Here is a 24,212-nt window from a genome sequence, read left to right as displayed (position 1 = left end):
TCCATCTAAAACTATTACAACTAGGGATTCCAATCCCGGGCCAAAATTTTGATCCCGGGATTTCGGTATTGCAATTAGTCGATCCCGGGATCCCGGGACCAGTCTTGGGATAATTTTAATGTTATTTTATCGATAAAAATAATTTAAAATGAATAATACAATATATTTTTACATTTGTTTTTTATAACGTACAATGTATAAAGTACGTCTAATTTTAGTATTGGACTTAAAATAGAAAATAATATAATAAAAATAAAAAAGGGAAGGTCTTATATATTTATTTGAGAAGAAAAAAATGAACTTTTGACAATGTATGTACAAAGGTATGTACATTCATAGACACAATTAATTGAAAACATTATTTTGAATAAAACTCACGAAGTAACATCAAAGCATCAAGTGTTTTATCATTTAGCCTTGATCTGATTTTGGTTCCTAAGCAGCCTGCTGCTGAAAAAGCACGTTCAGACTCACAGCCTCAAAGATTCACAGATGACACGTGCAACTCGCGCAAGTTTGTACACGAAATATAACGATGTTGTTAATAATAATTCGATTGTGCTTGATAAATCAACCAATCCGAAAAATTCGGGATTATGTTTTATAATCCCGGGACTCATCGGGTATTGAAAATCGTCCGGGATCCCGGGATCCCGGGATTGGAATCCCTAATTACAACAGAATCATGTTGTGGAGAAATTAAAACCATGCATAGAAAAATTAAGCATAAACCATCCATTATTAGTAAGCATACTTGATGCTAATGAAGATGATAATAAAAGAAGTCATTCTTTTGAAATTTTGCTTCATCCTCCATATTCCACTGACCTTGCCCCTACAAATTAACACATTCTTAAAGGTATAGGCTTATTTAAAAATCGACCTCTGTCTTAAAAATGTATAAGGTTTTGCGCGATTATGTTTATTATTATTTGCATATATTTACGCTTATTTATATTATGCAGTAGTTATTAAAGAAATTTTTTTTTAATAGTTAGGTAAGTTAGTAATTATTTTTGTTACAATTTTATTGATTTTGATTTCTTAGTTTTTATCTACAAAATTTTTTTTGTAGCTATTATATATATGTTTAGTTGATACAATTTAAATAAAAATATTTGATATTTTAAAACAAACTAAACAAATTTATTCTTATATTACATAATGTCTCGTCAAAAAACTTTATAATCGTATAAGAATAAATTCCCTTCATGAAAACTATCTTTACTGTGTCTTTTTAAATGGATCATTAGAAAATATTAAAGTAATTTATTTAAAGCACAAAAATATTTATATTAGGGGTCACCAACATAATTTTCACGGTTGTGTTTGTAAGAGGGACACAAATTTTTAATTACACATTGCATGCTTTTTTTAATTTTACTATGAACGAAGCAATAAATAAAATAATTAAGAAAAGTTAGGTGTTGTACTTTTTTGGTATTTAAATCAAAGCAATATCAATTAGTGCTATCTTGAAATGTAAAAGTTATCATTTTTGATTGTTGTTTGTTATTGATAATTCGGCGAAAATAATATTTATTTATTTAAGTAAGAAAGTTTTTTTTATAAAACTATTTACTTTTTATATGTTATTGATACGTAAAGTAATTACTTACAGCTAAAAATATTCAGGGCCATCTTTGATAATAAAATGCATCAAATAATAATATTATCAAGCTTCAATGTATTTTGAAAATAGATTTTTTTTAGACAATAACTTACAAAATGAAAAATTTTAAGGTTTATTTTGTTTTGTGTTGCTTTTAAATTTTTTTTTTTGTATTCTAAAAAAGTCTCTTTAAAAATTGTGAGAATTAAAGTTTAGAGTATTAAACTTTGCTAATGATATAAGTGTATAGCACACATAACTTACATTCGAGGATTGGATTATGTGTATGTAATCCTAAAAGCGGTTGCTTGAAACAAGCTACTGTCAAGAAGACTCGTTTGTAACATTTGCTTGAAAAATATATTTTAAAATATGTAATTAAAATTAAAGGTACTTTTTAGTCCAAATTTCATTTGCGTAATATGCTAGAATATATTTTTATTATGTATGTATACTGAAAAAGTATAAGTAAATACAAAATATTTATACAAATTATGAATGTGAGCAAAAAGTAAGTGTACTTTGAAATTTTTAAGAAATTTTAATTTCTCGTACTTTAACAAGTTTTTTTTGTATAATTATTAATATCGTATGTGTGTTTGTGAGTATTTATTTATAGCAAAACAGTTTATAATAATCAGTTTTCTTACTAAATTATACCGTAGATTCATTATAAGAATACTAAACAGCAACAATTCCCGATATAAAAATGCTGCTGTCTACTTTATAGATAATCACTAAAACCACACCATAGGCGCGTAATCCAAGGAAGATGAATTTTAATATATTTTATAACATACATTTTTTATTTAAATTTTTTTTATGACCATTCTGTATCCACATTCTTTTTATAAAACTCAATAAATATCGTGCCGGTCGTTTGGCCTGCCGTTTAATATAATATATAAGACAGTAAATTACCTACGTGTATAGATCTTACGTTATCTATTTTATTTCCTTCCTCAAGCACCATTAACAATAAAAAGGAAATGTCGCCCTTCTTGCGGTTGCATTTTTCACGCGTCGCGTCGGTCGATTGAGTGTGAAATATGTTCCTCACGTTTTTCATCTTTATAAGTGTTGCCAGACAGTATACTTATGAAGCAAAGACGGGTAATTTCAGCGAGGCAATATAATATTTTAGAAAATCCTTTGTCAATTTTGCATAAGCCACACTGTAATATATTGAAAAGTAATAAATTCATAAAGAGTTTCTATTAACTTTTAGCCCTGTTTTTTACCATTAAAATTGAGCAGGCTCTTTAAATATTTTTTACTTGAATATATCATATAAATAGGTATATTTATATATATCGCACTAAAGTTTACAATAGAAAATTTCAAGTAAAAACATTTTTTTCTCCTGCAAAATAATGATCATTGTGTGGAGTGTTGAGGTTAATAAACATTTAATATCGCCATTGAATAACAACTAAACGAAGCAAAACCTGAAGAAACGATCCAAAAAAAAAACTAATTTTAATTCCAATAAGTCACTTCTAAAGGTAAATGGCGATCGTTGATTGGCCGAAAGGGCTACAGAAAGATTTTAATCTATAGCAGCTTTTCCTTTTCTGAGTGTTAAGTTTTCCAATTTCATTCGAGTGGCGTGAAATATGCAAATTTATTTAATACACTTTATGGAACCCTTTGTAATAGTACAAGTTAAATATCGCTTTTCGTCGATGTAAATTAATTAGCAAAATCTATTATTTAGCATCATACATATTCATTAAAATACGATTTATTTTTAACATAAACTTCATTGTAGAAAGTTTAATTTTATATACTATTTATAAACTGTAATAAAACCATGAAATTATTTGCCATTGATTTATGGTAATTATTTGATGGCGGTTCATATATTTTTTCTTTCACAAGTTTTGCATTTTAATTGTTTTATGACACTATTTATAAAGAGTATATCATAGCGCCCTAGCGCGACTTTATTAAAAATATTATTTTATGATATCCTTTAAAGTGCGTTTATTAGAAAATTACAAACCATATTTTTTAAACTTGAATTAATTATATAAAGTTTTATTTAGCTTTCGTGTAGTTTGATTCTTTTCATCGAGTTAAATCATCCACGTTACGGAGACGAAATGCCTTAGGATAGTCTTTGTTTTTATGAAAAGGGAACTTTCTGAATGATTTTTTATATTTTTTTGACAGATTATGTTGCTTTCAATATTAAATAAGAAAGTATTTAATATATTTATTTTTATTTCTTCTTTCATTTTTTTTTATCAATTTATTGAAATTAGTTTAATCAAGTGGGGCATGTGTACGTTGAAACTTTCTTGCTCTTCTTTTTTCACGGACGAGGTAAATTTATTATTTCGGATAGTTTATGCATGCGGTTGCCTGAATGTCATCAACATTTTTTTAAAGTCTAAGACTGGGTTGTATCATTTCATAATGGTGGTTAGGATAATGAGTGTATGGTTTGGGCTTAGGTCATAATTTTCTTCTCTTCATATATTGTTTGCTAAAATATTACGAAAATCCAAAATATGATTGGATGATCGATCCAAACTATTTATATAATTCAGATCTTCCAGATATTACAAAAAAAAACAAGTAAACTTAAATGCCATTGATTAACATACATATGTTGTAACACAATACTTTATAAAACCATATTCTATCTAATGTTTGTATGTATGTACTCTATAGATTCAAAAACTACTGGAGCAATTTAACTGAAAATTTCACAGTTTGTTATTATTAGTGCTGGGAGTGTTTAGAGAGATTGAAATCCGACAGGTTTTGTTATTTTTATAGTATTTGGGCTTAAACGCGCTCGCGATATGACGTCTTATCGTCGTCGTCGTATTTTTCTTTCCTTAAGCATATCTTAATTTAGTATTATATACTCGCATCCTGTCATGTACAACCCATAAATTAAGTTTTATATGCTCGCCGCCGTTAAAATTATTATTTAAATGTATCTCAAATTCCTGGTATAATGACATTACACACTTTCGCCGTCACGTAGGTCAAACCCGTGTAAAATATGTATAAATACAGTGTAATAAATTAAATAAAACATAGAAACATTAAGCTAGTCAGGCGAAGCTGAGCTCTGATTTAGAAGGTATATTTCATGAAAGTACATTTTTTGATATTCAATTAATACATATTAATTATAATAAGTTGTTGCATACAATTGGAAAATTCATGTTTTTTTCATGGTCAATTATACGTTGCATACTCATGTGTAGGAGAACAAGTGATTTATTTTTATATGTGCCAAATTGAATCAACAAAAACATAATATATCCCAGAGCATTGTAATGATCTTGAAGGTAAATAATTCATTAATTTCAATTTATTTAATTCAGATTAAATTAATATTGTATTGATATATTTATGCACAATTTGTTAGCCTTTTTATGAATAGGCGTGACTTTTGTACATTTCCAAAGATCAGGGAGTTTTGAGAATCAGTTAAAAAATACGTTTTAGAGAAGCAATGAAACTGACTTCGCAACCCTTCAAAATGAAATCGGGAACAAAAATAAAGAACGAAAGAATCAGAATTACGCCCCACCTTCAACTTCGCAAATTCGCATTTAAGATATGAGCGCTCAGTTTCCTTGATGGTTTCTACTGAAGAGCAAGTACAAAAAAATAAAGTGAAAGGATGAGGAAATTACTCAAAAACCGGTAATATTGCGCGAAACCGTTAGCAATATTTTTGTATATGTGACGTATGTATGTCGATAAATAATATGTGTACATATATATGTACATATATTATATAAACACCAGTTCGGCATTATTTTACGACCAAAATTTTCAATAAATGTACGTGCATTGGAATTTAATATCACATGATTTCATCCGAAAAAATATACATAACTGTCTAAGCTTTTGAATATTTATTTAATAATCTGATTTTTATACAAGTAAAAAAATAGTTGTTTGAGTTGTTTTAGTATTTTTTTCTATTTAAATTAAACACTTTCTAGAACTTAAATTGTTGTGAAAAAAATCTAGTTTACGATTTAAGAACTGTTTGATCTCAAATAAAATGATTTTCTATCCAAGTAAATTATTTAGTTATTACTTGGGCTTTTTCATATATATGTTTTTAGAAAAGCAATATTAAGAAAATTGTATTTTATACATTTAATTATTAAGTATGAACATATTTCTTGTTTAATATTTATTTTATTTTATTTTATAATCAGCTTATGATAAGTAATGTTTAAAGAGCATTTAATATACATTATATTAAAAGCAAATTTGTATGTATCCTTGTAAAGAAAATATTCAGGTAAATAAATTAAATGATTGCTTTCGGCAATTGGTTGTACATATTAACAACATTGTACAGAATTCACCTGTCATTACATTATTTTTTTGGCCTTTATTACTCGATTATTTTTTTATTTCTTATACCTGTCACTATTTATAATAAATAATTTCTTAAAATAGGTTAGTAAAAATAGGGTAAAACGCATTAAATTTTACCTACTTTCTCACACTTATCTATTTTAATTTTTTAACATACTTTTAAAAGTGAAATTATTGAACAGTAGAGCTTATATTTACGCACAATTTAAAAATAAATAAATATTTAATTCTCTTCGCATATATTATTTACAATGAAATACACATATTAATTTAACTGTATTTATTAGTTTGATAAATTTTCACATCAATTCTAGTTGATTAATATTAATGTATACACGTTTAATTGGAAAATTTTACAACAATGAAACGAAGGGTATTATTTCACTCTGATTACTCGTTTCAGCCTGTTTCCGACTTTAAGGGTGAATTTTGAACAAGTATTTCCATTTCGATAGCCAGGGTAGCCTTAAAACAACATTCTTTGAAACTATTTCGTCTGACCTAATAGCAGATATCTTGGATAATAATATTCCGTCGCGTAGACAAGCCCCTCACAAATCCAAACCCACGTTCAACGCGTTTCGAACGAGTTGTTCAAAGTGTTGTCCAAAGTGTTAAAACACAACTGTTGGGACGACTGAAACTGAAAATAAAGTCTCCACGTGTTCCCAGGGGTGTTTTTGTGAACCCTTTTTTATGGGTGTCGTGTCACGCTCGATAGCTGCCAGAGGACTTTTAAAAATAGTATATTTTCCTAGAAAGCGCATAATACCTATGTTCATGCATTTGTAAAGAAACATATATAGTCGTCCAAAAAACAATGAATTTTAAATGTATATATGTATTTTTAATTAAATAAAAAAATCATTTGAGAAAATTTACGCATAAGTGAAGTTGAGTCAATGTTAATATAAAATTGTATATTTATAAAAATTATTATATAAATAAGTTTTTATTAAATCAATAATAGTTATTGTAAATATTTTCCAATTAAGCACGTCTTTTGTGCACTCGTTGAGTTATACAACCATTAATAAGACATTGGAATTTTAATAAACTTAAAAAGCATTTTTATTCTTCAAGAGTTGATTATTATGTAATATCACGCCTTACATTACGTGACCGTTATATTTTCTTATGATAAAATGAAAGCAATGAGCCAAGGTAGGGAAAAACACGCAATTAAAGAAACTCACAACTATTCTCGCGAAAACAAAGTGGCCGTATAAATTCCTCGAAAACGACGCCATATTTCTCGAAAGTTTTCCTTATAAATCAAATTAAACGGTTTCGGACCCAGAGAGAATTCTCTCTCGAGAAACCAACCACGTGTATAAAATAATGTAACGTCTGTTTGTGAAATCGATGTACCATTTAAGGTTTAATTTTGGCGTCTGAAACTATATACGGCAACCCCCTTTAAACGTCTTACTCGAGAAGTTAATTTCGTAGTACAGTCGGCGGTTTGGTAAGGCTCTCTGAAAACCATTTTGATGGGCTCACTAAAAATGTCTCGAATTAAACCTAAATAATCCGCCCACGACCGAACGAACTTTGATTCAAACCATTACTGGTATTAAATGATTTAAATTAGTAACGATACGAAAACAAGAATTTCGGGTTAGTGGTTAGCATGAATCCTTGTTTATTAGGTAATAATTTAAAATTAATAATCAGGGTTAATTTTACACTAATAATTTAAATTACGAGACTTAATGAAGGCTAATATTTATATATAGTACTAAAGTACGATTACATTAGTATGTATTTAAAAATTACATCATATATTCATCTCGTTTTTTTCGCAAACATTTTTTAATTAATTTAAAAAATAACATATTGCATGTCAATGTCATTAGCATTATTATCGATTTACTATACAGGTTAAATTTCCAGTACTTCTTAAACGTCACACCAAGATCCATAGCCTATCGAGAATATATCGCCTAGATAGTAGGAGTATTTCGCTAACATAATAAATGTAAAGAGTGAGATTGTGTAACATTTCATGACACCGAAATTTGAAATCGACTGCACTCTATTGAGAAACTTTTTTCACCTAATATACTTTTAAATTTGAATGATTTATTGTCGTCTTTGTATCATTAATGAACAATATAATCAACAATGGACCTGCGTTGAATCTTTGCGGTACTCCAGTAGAGGTAATATACCGTGCTAAAATAGTGTTTTCATACTTGATTAATTAAAGGATACCATCCTAAGAACTTCAGAAAATCATAAATTAGATAATTTTCCCTTAAGTAAATCTAGATTGTCTTTATCAAACGCTTTTAAAAAATTGTGTATAAAATATTCACTTATACACTAAAGTCCAATGACTTCGAAAAAAGTCATTACGTTAGTGACAGTAGATCGATATTATCAGAAACCATGTTGCTGTTCAAGAAGCATACATCTGCAATGATTAAAACATAATTATGGCATTTAAATTAAAATATTTTGGTGCTGAAAGCAATGTTACCGATACAACTTGTCACCCTTTTATATGAATCGGAGTGACCTTAGAGAATTTTCACAACTCGTGAAATTCGAGCGGTTGTCACCAAACCATACTATTGATTCCACTTAATACTGCGCACAATTAATCATACTGAAAAAATAAATTGACAAAAATTCTATTAGTTATCAATAGTTAGGGCATTACGTTTCACCGTGTTAATGTCAAACCATACATAGAGACGCATGTATTCCGTGCCTTAAACTTTCAAAGAATTTGCTTAGAGCATTTTAGAACTTTCATAATGGTGTATATCTATCAGATTTAAACTTCTTTTAAAACTAAAATATTTCAGTTTATTACTAACAAATCTAATGAGCAATGCATATACATTTAGTTTCTTATAGAATTAAATTAACAATTCTATGCGAATATTCCTATTAAAAAATATTTAATTTCACTAATATTTTAAATTAACGATCCATATTCTAATCTTTAAAGCAGCAGAGAGTCATTAAGGATGGAATAGCGTAGTCCGTAATGTATCAGACTAATAACTCTGAGGTTATGGGCTCGAGCTCCGGCAGCTGCACTCGAATTTTTATTTTTAAAAAATGCGCTATTGTTTAAAAAAAGCTGCAGTGGCATCTATTGCTTAAAAAATAAATTACACATAATAATTTATAATTAATAATATAGATGTCACAGATTTCCAGAATTACAGTCTGATGGTTAATACTTACTTGTAGGTATTCATAATATCTGATTGCCTTACTCAGTTGGTACAGACCCCATTGTAACGCATTGGGCTTACGTATGTCAGGTTACAACGGAAGATTTACTAAAATAAAATTAAAATATATAAAATACAAAATTTTCGCATCTTAATTATCAGCTTATTAAATATTAAAAATGTTGATAAAGTGAGAATTATTAATTTAATTATTGTTAAATAAAATGTAAATATCTCACGTAGAATTTTATTCTTTAAATGGCTTTTTCATAAAAGCTTACTAGTAAATGTTAAAAGATCACATTTAGAAATGCTAAACGGTAAACGATTTACCGAAATCAATGTAGAATAAATGTTTGAGTAAGCAATTGCTGCCATTATGGCATTTATAAACATAATAAGCAATAGTTGACCAATGTTTGATATTTGTGGAACTCTAGAGCATATTAAAAATAATATGATACATTAGTTACTATCGCAAATAATAAATAACAAATTATCGACAATTCCACAATTTATTATAAAAAAATCTAGTTAAATAATCAAGTTATCAATTAAGATTGAGTAGTTTACTTTATATAAAAGTCTTTTAGGATTCTTTTTCGTAAATAGTAGAGAAACAACGACAGTAAAATGTGTAGGTATTATATAAATAAACGTTATTGATCAACGAAAAGTTGTGGCAGTGATAGATAATATATCGAATAATTGCTAGAAATGAAGCTATGCCTTTAGTTTTATATTTGTTATCGATTTTTGTGAATGGAAGTCTTTTATGTACACATACAATATTTTTTATTTTTCATCATCATAACAATTAAATGTTACTGCTTAAAAATAGTTTTTCCTTAATTACAAACATTACCAATAATATAATCTGGACTAGATTATTACACATTACAAACAGATCTATCGATCAGTTTGTAATATGATAAGCCATTATGAATCAGAGAGTAACAATTTTTATTCGATATGTCAGGAAACAATGACTAAGACAATTGCATTATTTATATAAATACTATATTAAAATAAAAGTTTAAATCGTTGTGATTAAGTTTTAGATATGTCTTAAGTGATTAAGAGTGAATTATTTCATTGCCGAAATTTATTTGTGTTGAGACAGTGTGTTTTTCTTGAGAGTGACCAAATTTTTAATATTTATAAGCAATGTTTTTTTTTTATTATTTCTAATTTTATTAAAAATATATTTTTCACTTACAAAAACATTCATAAATAATATCATACATGATGTTGTGAAAGAGAACATCAACGCATTCATAAACTAGCATCCAATCAGCCATCGACAATAATTCATATAGATTAAAAACGTTATTTACATCCATCCGTCCATCATGTAGATAACATTATAGAAAATAACCGGTGACGGAGCCCTACGTTTCCTTTTAGTTATCAACCTATAAATTTACTGCCCGTCGCAAATAAAATACACAAAAAATAATTTAAAATGGTCGTTGGAAAATTATTGTCCAATGAACAATTTTTAATCACAATCTGTTACAGTTGTAATACATATCCTTTAGTGTTCGTGGATATTTTTATTGTATTGTATTCCTCAATAGAATTTAAATCTCTGTTAATTTTCGATTTATTAATTAAGGAGTAAATTAAACATAAAACATATAATAATTTCTATAAGAATAATGAAATGTGCACTTTTGTATCTTTCTCCGGTCTAAGGATAAATATTTGACACTCGTAAGTACCCAATAAATTTATTTATAAGATTTATTACATTTCGATTAATTTAATATTATTAGGTAAATACCATTTGTAAAAAAATATGTAATAAATCATTTTGGCATCAGAAAATAAGTATGAAAACTTATGTTGTAAAGTCGTACAATTAAAAATGATTGATCGGTGTTCATTTGAATAAACGTTTAGAATGTTTAGTTGTTATTAACCATATAAGAAACATTAATCCATTAGTCAAATGAAACGGCAAACCCTTTTTCGGTTTGATGTTTCTTATTTAACCTTGAAAGTATAACACACTAATTGTTTAAATTAACTAAACAAACCCGCAAAATGGTTTTCGGGCTTTGTTGATTCGTAGCATTCCGTCAAGTCACGGAATTCTCATTTGGACAATGTAATTGGGAGTTTCGTTTAAAAGCATTCGGTTTCATGCAAAATAGTCGGACTGTCAGACATATTTAGCAGGAGCTAAAATGTGAACAATTTTATCGTTCAATAACATGAAAATTATCTTTATAAAAAATATTTACATTATCGTAAAATGTTATATAAGGTTGTTACACATGAGCGACCAATTTTTTCTTATGTAAAATCAAACTACGATCGAAACAAAACGACCGTAATAAAAAAACGGCGATGCTTGCTAAAATGTTTTAGGATATATATAGTATCTATAATATATAGACAGAGAACAGTTGTTACAAGAAACTTCGTACAAATTAAATTGATAACGTAAACCGAGAGAGGCATACATTTGTTGTTAATTAAATACAATTGCGAAAGATTATTGAAGCATATCTATAGATACGTGTTATAACTATTGAAATAGTTAGCTTACATATTCACTGATGTAAAACTGCACTGTTTGAAAGTCGCAAAATAGCATCGCAAAGAGGCTTTGTTTTATAAGAAGATTTTTCTTTAGCCACTCCTTTTGCTTCATATAAGTTGGACTCGTCAAAATACGAATAAAAAAACACCGAAGCACTTCATTATGTATCTTACAGAAGTACAACTTTATAACACTAGAATATACATATATTTTATCTTACTGTTGATCGCGATCGCGTTTTATTAATTGAATACTATATTCTTTTAACATTGTACTGTTTATTAATATTCAACTGAGTTTTTAACCATCTTCGTAATTAAAGTACACAAAAAATGTTTGTTTTTATGTTTTATGTAGGAATTCATATGAAATACATTTAAATGTATTACTTTACTATATTATATAAGTACTGTTATCGATTTTGTACTTTACAATAAGACAATTTTGACCCATGCCCGCATTGCTCGCGTTATTAATTCCGGTGGTCTGCAAACTCTATAGTATATCCTGCAGTAAACAAATGACCGTCGTATATATTGTATGGTATATTTGCTATATTTTGACACGTATACTAGATATCCAATATCTAGACGCCAGTTAGATCTAGCAGTCACGTGACATGCCTCTCTCTAGAGAAATTTTCCTATGCATATGTATGGGGTATGGCAAGAAAATTCGTGGATTGCCTAAAATTATTGTGTATATTCCGTTATAATACAATAAGCGTTTGCCCAATGCATTACAATAGGTAAAACATATACACACAAACGTGTATTATAAATATAATTAAATTCTGTTGCGAAAGTAAATCCACGGCTTTGAATTATCATTTGAGCACCTTACAGATTACGCCATTCAGATCCTTATTATATACTTTTCCTCATTACTGAAAAGGCAACGGACACAAATGAATACGAGTTTTCTTTTGAAACTAATTATGTGTAATGATGTTCTCACTGCTTTGGAATTTCAGTCGAACACAATACGGATTATGACATTCTCTGATTTCTTTTCCACAAATGAACATGAGTTTTCTTTTCAAACTAATCAGGTATAGTGATGTCTAACTGTTTTATATATGTGTTCTATTTATTTAAAGATCATTTACAACAAATAATTTAAAAGTAACAGAAAAAAATACTACTTACAGACCAGAATATTTATTTTTACAAAAATTATGCGTTTTATGCAGCGAAGGACGCAAAATATTTTTTTAGATATATATGAAGAACTTAATAAAATGTACGCACTGCCGGCTAGCCGCCGGCAACTAGCGGCCGCCGGCTCAAAAACGTAGGCAACTAGGCTAGGCGGCTAAGCCGAGCGACTCGAGGTCGGGCAGTACATTCGCGAAGAAATTGCAATATTAATTTTAAAGAGAAAAAAATATTATTTTAATTTCAATATAATATTCAATTTCTCCGTATGAAATATATATCTCACACAATTTTTTAGATGCTAAATTCATTAAATAAATCGAGAAGCAAGAAATAATATAATATAATTATACATATTATTTCACAATATTTTTTTTTCGTTTTCAATATTCATATAAAATTATTGTAAACAATTCGGGATTCAATTTCTACGATGAGCTTTTCTGTGTCGAGGCCATTTTGTGTGAATGATGTATAAGTCGCCTCGAAAGTCGCTCCTCGTGCGAATGCACTCATCTAAACCCATGCTTTTATAGGTTGCCGCGACAGGCAAGTCGCCTGTGCATCACTCCTGCACAGGATCGCGCCTGACGCTCCGGCGACTCGGCGCCTGCGTGCTATGCACCCATTTAAAACCATATAAAGTACAGTCGCCGGCGGCTAGCCGACAGTGCGTATGGGCCCTAAGCGTGTGGTTCTCATAGTTTTGAGAGATAGTAAAATCAGTCACGAAGATGATTTTAAAGAATTAACTGGACATCACAGTCTTCCTGAAACTCTTAGTTAAAATTAGGAACACTTATGTTAAATTGCAATAGTTAATAACATTGTTATTAGTAGCACTTAATTGCAACAAGTTTGAACATTTTTAGATTGCAATAGATTTATCCAATACAGCATTTACCGACATTAAAGAGAAGAGTAATACAGCAATATAATATGTTAGAGTATATAGAAGTGATTACTTAGTTAGAGGGACTATTAAAAACAAAAAAAATTATCAATAAAACACAGTATGGCAAACTAACATGTTAATGAAAAACAAAGTAAAGCTATAGTATCAGAGAGTAATAAAGAATAAACTGACCCACTAAGAGACAATATCCCCCAACGAGACTAACAAATATTGGAAAGACTTAAAAACACACAACGAGAGCACCAAAGATGTTCTTGGAGCAAAATAAGCAAGAATGGTATGATGACGATTAAAAACAGACTAAAAATTCACAAAGGAAAAAAGCGAGAAGTGAATGTCTGTACAAAGAAAAACGCAGAATAGAAAAAAACTATGCCGAAACAATAACAAAATTAATTAAATATAAATGGAAGAACAGGGAGAAATGTGGGATTTCAATCACCTGCATAATTTATTACAATATAATAGTAATTTTAACGACCATTTCGAACAAACGAAAAAAGAGGGGGACATAAGTATATTAACAACAATAAAAGAGAGATCTCGTGACCAAATATTTGTAATCATTTTTTTTAAAGCGTTAACACATTTCAAGAAGCTACGCAATTGGCTTACAAATATTCTTATATGCGATTCGTCAGAGCTGGCTTGAATCAGCATTATAAAATATGACATTTAGTCACAGAGGTGTGACGTCAGAGAGACTCCACGGAGTCATGCAAAAGTTCAGATCTACACAAGAGCATCTCCAAGTGTTCTCGAGATGCGCTCTACGACAGATTCCAGCTGCTCCATAGAAATCACAACCGATAATAATACAACTCGACACTCAAGCAAAGACCTGCCATTTCAACTTCACCAGCTCATATCTGTATTTATATTTATTTATATATTTGTATATGCTTATAATATAAACTGTTACTAACTTTTAATGTGCCTATTCGTTTTCAAAGTTACACTCATTTGGTCTCAAATTTGAAAGAGCAATAACATTAGTAGAAAATTCAATTAAATATTATAAAAACCAAGCTTAACCTTTACAACCCACGCTAGGGGTAAGGGCAAAAAGGAAAAAAATAAATAAATAAGCTTTATATCAGTCTTTAAGCTTTCCTGGCCTACCATTTTGTAACTGGAGTATGTGTGGGCGACGGAGCCGAAACGAGATACAACGCAAACAGATCTGAACCCGAATTTTGATATATTATCACCCGATATTTCTCTATCGCACACCATTATATTATATATGCAAGAGTTTCTCCAACTTGGATTTTCGTTTTGCGGTCATTTCGCAAGGGGGAGCATACTTTTTTACGGCACGTTTCAGGTTCCCTGTCAGTCGGAAAGGTCTATTACTGGCAGACACGAAAATGTGTCCGAGAACGACGGTGCGTGATCGTTTGTGGCGGAAAAACTTTTTTTCGGATGTCATTAATCAACGTTCGACGTCTTTTTATCATTAGTTGTTGGGGATACATCATATTTGGGTCATCGCGCATTAGGTATTTGCAAAAAATGATAGCACTTGAAGCGCGTCGCGTGCGAAAACTCTAGAAAATCTGCTGAGTGGATATTGTATTAGGTCTACCGAAAAAATATAAAATAAATATAAAATGATATATATTTATTTATTTTTCTAATATTTTCGAGGTTAGCAACATAAATTCAGCGACTTGTGAACGATTTTTTTTATGTAAACACTGAAGATGATCGCCACATCGCGATTGAAAGCGTTCATGCAAAAAAATAATGGCCGCAGGGAAATCGTATTATAAATTACAAAAATCAAATATATTGTACCTACGAAATAATAAAAAAATAATAATTAAATTTGCTAACTGAAAAGTATGATTTTAATAAAAACATATATAAACCCTTAAATTAAAAGTATTATTCGATTTCCAAAATAACGTAGCGCAATTTCATAAAATCAACAGCAACAAATTTCAGGATTTATATATAATAATCAAATGTCAGAAAAATATGTATTTTAGCTATATAAAATAGCTAACTATTATTGATATATTAAAGCATCGCTTTTTATTAGCTCAAATTAATTCCATATTGACTAATATAATATAATATTAACAATCAAATATTGTTGCTGATAAAATAATAATCATTTAGTAAGCTACATCTTATTAAAAATATATTATTACTAAAAGTAACTAATCATAAACTGTAGATTGTGTAATATCAAACCCGCTTTTTTAAATATTTTTTCACTGCTATAAACCGTATTGTTACTATTTCGCCATTAATTAAAAACACAGATTGCCAAACTTTTGTCGTTATGGTTGCGCGAATAAAACTTTAACCTCACTCCAAAATTACAGATGTTTATTTTTCACCCGCAGTTTGTTATCGGGGAAACTTTTCCGCGAAATATTTTCCCCGATCACATTTTCTGCAAAAATCCGCGGGTGAAAATAACAACTGTGGATGCGTGTGTTTTCAGAAAACAGAGGGCGTGATGTCTTTGTTCTAAGTTTGTTTTTGTTATTCTCGATTGCCTTTAACTACACAAACATCGTATCCAAAACGCTGTGAGACAATTTTAGTATGTACACACATAAATATGGACTGATGTTTGTTATTTTGATTGATGTTTCATATAATATAATAAAATAAAATCATACTAGTATGTGATGTATCGCATAATACAAAAACAATACATCGTGTGTGATATAACATTAGCAAAGATAGCAAAATGTGTTATCTACAATGGCAGAATTTACTTTAAATTAAAATTAGAAATTACTTTAAGCCTTAAAGTAATTTCTAAATATTTTTATAACCTTAAAGTTTAAGGTTATAAAAATATTTGGCTGATACATTTTTAGTATCTTTCTTGGAGGATGTTTTAAAATTTTAAAAGTGTCACACTTTCATAAATATTTATTTACAATTATCTTTAAAATTTATTAACTAAAGTCTTTATTAAAATTAAATCTTCAGCTTTATAAGATAATTTTCATTCTTTATAGAAGTTTATAGAATATATAATATAAACAAGATTTCATTATATAATTTAGACATATGTATATTTTTGTGAGTTTTAACAACTTATCGTCGATAAACATAAAATACAAGTACATAAAAAACATTTATTTAAGGATTTGTATAGGAATATAAATAAAAGTATAAAAATACCATAGTTATTGCAAAAGATGAGAGGATACCATAATATGATTCGACGCGTTTTGTAAAACTAACTAAACCTTAAAAACTTAGTCCTTAAATGGTTCAAATTCTTTGTTAATTTTTTTTAACATGTACAATACTGTCTAGTATAAAGCGTCCAATAGATCAGTATTATAACTTGATTACGATTTGCTAGAAACAAACGTAATTAAAAAATCACAATTAACTTTAAATTATGATTTTATAAACCTAATTTTATTCTTTATACAGAACAATATAGTGAAGGTAAACTTATAGCATTACCATAGCAAGTTCACAATTTCAAACTTGATAAACTTTGTATCTGGAAAACCGTTACAAACTTTAAAATACGAATCGAATGAAACTTTTCAATCGTATTCATATTTATTACAACATTCAATTTTAAAGATAAGATAAGCCAGTAAACTTTAACAACTGTTTATAAGTTCCGTTATAAATTATATTACATAAATCTACTTATCGAATGAAGATAATATACTATTTGAAGAGTTGGAAAGCATATTTAAATTTCCTTAAGACTATAATTTAGAAAAGGTAATATTTTTTGCGTTAATAAAATTTGTCGTGACTATTAATAGTGTAGCAATTTTAATTTTGAAAATTTTCTAACGTTCGTGTCATTATCTCGGGCTCGTTAAGTTCAGAAGCTTTTCGGACAATTTCTGAAATGGAAATAAATAAAATTAATATGCTCAAGGTGTTTCCGCTGCCGGACCGCAAATTATGTGAGACTATTTTTCATCTAGAGGCGAGAATTCGTACGAAATAAAATTTGTTTCATGAAGACGAACACCGGTGGATATTAAGTTTCACGTAAAATGGAAAATATTTTAACGTGAAGGAATTTAAAAAAAATTACATTATATAAAGTTGTAGTTTGAATTAAAAATTCAGTCACTTCAATTAAAAATCTAAGTTAAAATGTATGTATAAGGATTTCTCGATCGTAATTTGCATTCTTAAGAAATATGTTTAAAAAGAAAAAAAGGTACATTGTAGTAAATGGATGAAAACGAATGTTTATATTCTAAGAATTAAATATGTAGCTCTTACTGCAATGGCAATTGCTATTAAGATATTAATGCTTAAATAGCAATTTACACGTCATCATTATTAAGAAAATGCTACATTTATGTCTTGAACATAAAAAGTTAGTTCAAATAAATTCTTTTAAAAGTATATAAATAATTTTTAGCTATATAAATATAATTATCGCATCCCACATAAAACTAATATAGCTTAATTAACCAGCGCGGTTTACGAGTGGTATAAGTCGCTGACTTTTTACCTGAAAAACTTGGGTTTGAATTTCAAGTGTTTTTAATTTTTTTTCGTGTCAGAGAGATCATAATTAAAGATTATTTAATAATTGAAATTCCATTAATTTAGGTTTCAATCAATCATCACACATTATGTTTACCTCGATTTTTTAAATCTCACTGATTAATACAGTTATAATAGATTAAAATCAAAGTTTAAGTTACATCAGCTCAATAATAGATTATTTTATAAATATTCAACAAAATAAATAAAAGTGAAATTAAAGAAATAAGCAAGATAGATCTTTTAAACATTATACTGCATTTTGCTGATAATATTGTTGAAAAAAAATTAATATTGTTGTTTTTTTCTTTATAAAAAATGTCCTGGGCTTTTCTTATATATTTTTAATATAAATTTTTATATAAATTAAAATATGCATTTGGCTATCATAAATGTTTTGAAATATTATAATTAAATATCTATTTTACTTTAAGAAAGCTAAATGTAATTTTTAAAGAAAAAAAAGAATTAAAATTAGAGAATTGTCGTTGGTTATTTTGCCAAAAATTTATTTCTTATTTTCTTAAGAAATTTCATATATATGTTTTGGCATCAACGTTTTAAAATTAAATTATAAAACGTTTATAAGCCTAAACTTCATATAAATAAAATATAAAAAAATAGTTTTTTGCTTCAAAACAAGCGATGTATCAGTTCGATCGGACCCCCATACGAGCGATTTTGAGACTTGCAGAAGAGTTAACGCTCTTAATTGCTTGGTTTTAAAGATTTAAAACTTAATTTTTAGTATCGTATAGAACTACTGAGCACCCCTTATAAATTCATCCTTAATATGAAAAAAAAAATTTTTTTTTTTACAAAATAGCGGCCAATGTAAAAATTAAAAGAATCGTAACTTTGCGAAATCAAATCCTACTGAAAAATGTCGTATGCAAAAAGTGTTCAGTAGCTTAATTTGCATTTAAAAAAAATTAAAAAAAGATTTTTTTCTCTCAAGAACAAGTTTTATGTTAAATTGACCGGGTCCCCATAAATTGCCATTATATCAAAAGTTTAATATTCCTAAATAAAAAATAAATAAAATTTGGTATTATTATGGAAGGTTAAAAAATTCATTTCATAACATTTTTACTTATGATTTTAGACAAATCACATATTCCTTTTTATATACTGCCGGGAGACAATCAATCGTAATTGTGACCGAAAACTCGTCAGCAGGCGTCGATCAAGACGGCTTAGGTCAAGAACGGAGGTGGAACAATTTTTCAGCGGATATTATTGTTAAAAATATTATTATTGTTGTTTTTTTCCTTTTTAAAAAATGTCCTGGGCTTTTTTATATATTTTTAATATAAATTTTTATATAAATTAAAATATGTATTTGGCCATCGTAAATGTTTTGAAATATTATAATTGAATTGCTATTCTACTTTAAAAAAACTAAATGTAATTTTTAAGGAAAAAAAAGAATTAAAATTAGGAATTGTCGTTGGTTATTTTGCCAAAAATTTATTTCTTATTTTCTTAAGAAATTTCATATGTATGATTTGGCATCAACGTTTCAAAATTGAATTATAAAACGTTTATAAGCCTAAACTTAATATAAATAAAAGATAAAAAAAATAGTTTTTTGCTTCAAAACAAGCGATGTATCAGTTCGATCGGACCCCCATACCAGCGATTTTGAGACTTGCAGAAGAGTTAACGCTCTTAATTGTTTGGTTTTAAAGATTTAAAACTTAATTTTTAGTATCGTATAGAACTACTGAGCACCCCTTATAAATTCTGTATGAAAAAAAAAATATTTGTTTTTACAAAATAGCGGCCAATGTAAAAATTAAAAGTATCGTAACTTTGCGAAATCAAATCCTACTGAAAAATGTCGTATGCAAAAAGTGTTCAGAAGGTTAATTTGCATTTAAATAAAAATTTAAAATTTTTTTTTTTCTCAAGAACAAGTTTTATGTTAAATTGACCGGGCCCCCATAAATTGCCATTATATCAAAAGTTTAATATTCCTAAATAAAAAATAAATAAAATTTAGTATTATTATGGAAGGCCAAAAAATTCGTTTCATAACATTTTGATATGAAGATTCCGCTACTTTACCATTTGCTTTGAACTCATACAAACATTGATCTTAATTACTTTTTATCGATCTTTAATTCAGTAGCCTGATTTGAAGCAAAATTAATTATAAAGCTGAATGAGTATTTAAAATAATAATACCCTATCATTATTATTAAAAAAACAATTAGATTTTGGTATTCTAATACATTGACTATTATACAAATAGAGAAAACGCAAAGATGTATTTGCAAATCTGAAACTTACAACTTATTTACTATAAAGCAAGAACTCCCCGTGTCATTTAATGAGGCAACCCCAGCATCTTTCACACGTGAAGAAATACTGTTTAAATCATTCTTCCGGAATACTATTTCTACGTTAACAACACAAACTTGACAAAATAAATCCTAATGAACACAAATATAGAAAATACAAATTCAGACAATCGTTTCATGAAAACATTTACATCGGTATGCTTATCCATCTTATATCAATAATTACTTATTCTAATTTCTATAAACATATTTTTTTATGTTTGTGAAAAAAATATGATATGATGGATATATTATGTCGTAAATGTAAAGTTTAAGAGATATGCTTTTAGTAATTATTGACCGTTGGACAACATGTTCCATATATGTTTTAATTATTTTGTTATTCTTACTAATGAGTTTAAATTTTGTTATTGTCTAGAAAAATATTTTTTTAATCTGTTTTATTGTGGCTTTAAAATGAATTATATATAAAAACGACGCATACATTTTTAATCTTTGATTTTTTATAACGAAATGTTAAACAATGTAAAGCTCTTAATACGGACAGAGTTATAAATCATTACATAATCCCTCGGAGAACACATTAAAAATATAATTTCCAAACTCCTCTAATTTGGCTAATTGCACGCTGTGTGCGGTTGTATTCATTGCTTTAATACTTTTCCTTTTCCGCTTTACGTTTTTGCTACAATGTATGTACATATGTGTAAATACATTTCATTCTGAATAAACACTTTTTCCCTTTTTAGTTGTACACAAAACACGTATAATATCTATACCTTTCTAGACAATATTATGTACATACATACATACAAATGTTACGTATAAAACGAAATATAATATCAGGGGTCTTGTTTCACCTTTCGCCGAAAGACGTTCTCTATTTTTTTGTAGCCCATGGTTCCGGAGAAAAATGTAATTGCTAATTTTAAAATGTGGAAGGGTCTTAAATTTTTTTCTGTTTTTAAAGAAGATTATTAAGGATGATTAGTTTATTAAATATGATTTGGTTGAGGAGCTAATATATATATACATATATTTATAAATTTTCTTTAATATTATTTTTACTAAAAATATATCAAAAAGAAAACTTCTCTATATTATATTATATATTACATATGAAAACCAGAAACTCTCAAATAAAAATAAGTTGAACATAAATCTGGCTTTCGTCTGAATCTGTTTTTAAATTAATAGATAATCATCTAGGTAAGATGCTAATACGGCAATATGAATAGGTACATAAAGCAATAATTCTTACCCATGAGATGTAGAGCAACAGCCGGAGGCATGACGAAAATGCCAACTAACCAATCGGCCACAGCCAAACTTGTCACAAAACAATTGGTAACTGTCCTCAGTCGTCTTGTGGTCAAAACAGCCAATATCACCAAAGTGTTCCCAATCACTGTCACAACGATCAGCAGGCATATCAACCCCACTAAACTCAATTCATGGAACTCCAACGACTTTGGCGTGTCGTCAGCAAAGTCCACTTGGCTGTAATTCGTATTCGACCAAAACGAAGTTCTGTTGTCCTCAAACTGTTTCTTGGTGGGCGACAAAGTGGAATTGTAGACATTGAAGTAGGCGAGTCCGTCCCAAGCGTTGACGTTGAGATTTTCCGCTTCTATATCTCGATTGTCGGATAGAGACTCTAAATATATGCGATTGTAGTACAGGTCGAAGGGTGTCAGGATATTTCGTCCTTGGTCGACATCCTTGGGGAAGTTGGTGGCATCCATCTATGTTGAAATTCAGCGATGACTAATCACCGCCTCGGAGCTGTGAAGCAACGAAACAATTCATCAGGTTTATTATCAAAATTAAGATGTATAAGGGTGTTCAGTGAATTGTAAAAGCTTTATATTTCGTGCCAAAGAAACCTAATTAAGAATCGATTAAGCATTAGTAATAATTATGGTAATTGATGGCAGAGCACATTAAGTCATTCATAAACAAGAGTATTAGAATTTTTTCATTAAAACACATTTCGCTTATTTCAGCTATATTATATTTTTTGATCAATAAAATTCATCATTTATTCACATAATATTTTTTTGATTGATTATAATATTTTATATTTTGACACCAGATTTTTTCGGTATAATTTTTTGTTATCATAATAATGTATTATATATAATTTATATACATATGTGTTTTTTGCTAGCATATACTTTTTGTCATAATCGATTTTTAAAAGCTACTTGTAACGCATTAACTATATTATAATTACAAAGTCATTAGTTTTTAGCAAAATTCACCACCAGAGTGAGCCATGAATCTATTCAATGACGATGCAATGTCACATTTTTGTCAAATCCTTAAAAGGGGCAAAAAAAGTGGTATCAAATAAGTTCCTAGCTAAAGTTCTAGTAGTGATTTTAATATAAATAATTAATAAATTTATTTATTTTATTATAAATTTTAATAATGAAAAATATACGTGTATTTCGTAATATTCATTTTAATATGAACATTTTTAAGCTTTGGAACGAATTATGTATAGAAACACTACCATAAAGAAATTAAAAAATATACGTTGCTAAGCCACATATAAAATTTATATTTTAAAAATAGATATAAGAACATTTAGTATTACTTGATAAACTAATAAAAAAATATTTCGTTTATGAAATTGAAAACATATTTATATTGAAATGTAAAGGTTTTATAGTGGTTCGCGAATATTTATATTATTTGACTTCCAGGATTCATTGCGATGAGAACTTACTGCTCGATATTTCGGCAGTAATATTCCTGCTATGGTCACAAAATTTTACCAATTTTTATTATTTGATATTCTAGCAACGAAAATTGCTGAAAATTTGTGACCATGGCAAGAGTATTATTGCCGAAATATCAAACAATTTTAATTGCGATGAATCCTGTAATTCAAATTAAATGTATGTATATAGCATGTCTTGATAAATATTAAACTATATAATTCCATAAGCTAAATAATACTATTGATGTTGCATTATTATTATTTAGCCAGTGATTATTTAATTAATTTCTATACATTTTTAGTAAATTACACGCTTAGATGTTAAATAGAAATATCTAACAAATAAAATTATTTTAAAAATACTCGACGTTAATTATTTCTTTCTTATACTTTGGTTGAAGAACAATTAATATATTTTTTGGTAAATATTCTTTGATCTTTGATAAACTTATAACAAAAAATACTCTTAATTCAGAATCACTATGAATTTGATTTTTTAATAATATAAATACACAATAATACTTTTAAATAGCTAAATTAAAATTATAAAAATTAAAATATATATTGATTAATTATATAGTACATATATATAATAATATAGTAGCAAATATATCACTTAAATATTTTAAGACCTATAATATTAATTTACCCATAAAAATATAGCGTATTTTTGATCTTTCAAATTTATCATATTCTGAATACAATGCTGTGATTAATCTTAAGCAATTAATATCTCTCGTACATTATACCAAGTTTATACTTCATATAGGAAGAATTTCGCATTTTCTTAGGCAATTTGTTTGAAATATCACAAGGTTCCGATTCACGATTCTCCTCAGAGTTTCTTAATAACCGTGATTTAAAACGCACATTT

General features: G+C 28.1%; 1 protein-coding gene across 1 annotated transcript in view; it reads right to left on the bottom strand.

The window, feature by feature from the left end:
* The window catches only part of LOC148232142 (putative G protein-coupled receptor No18), a 100,973-nt gene that overhangs the window by 5,380 nt on the left and 71,381 nt on the right, over positions 1-24,212 (bottom strand). The window contains exon 2 of the mRNA XM_088191998.1: positions 21,872-22,395. Coding sequence (XP_088048124.1) covers positions 21,872-22,355 — 484 coding nt within the window. The 5' untranslated portion in view covers positions 22,356-22,395. The remainder of the gene's footprint in view (positions 1-21,871; positions 22,396-24,212) is intronic.

The sequence above is a fragment of the Plectrocnemia conspersa genome, unplaced genomic scaffold, assembly GCF_051122295.1.
Source record: "Plectrocnemia conspersa isolate PC_06_02 unplaced genomic scaffold, ASM5112229v1 ptg000009l, whole genome shotgun sequence".
Lineage (NCBI taxonomy): Eukaryota > Metazoa > Arthropoda > Insecta > Trichoptera > Polycentropodidae > Plectrocnemia > Plectrocnemia conspersa.
This window is presented reverse-complemented; position numbering and strand designations above follow the sequence as displayed.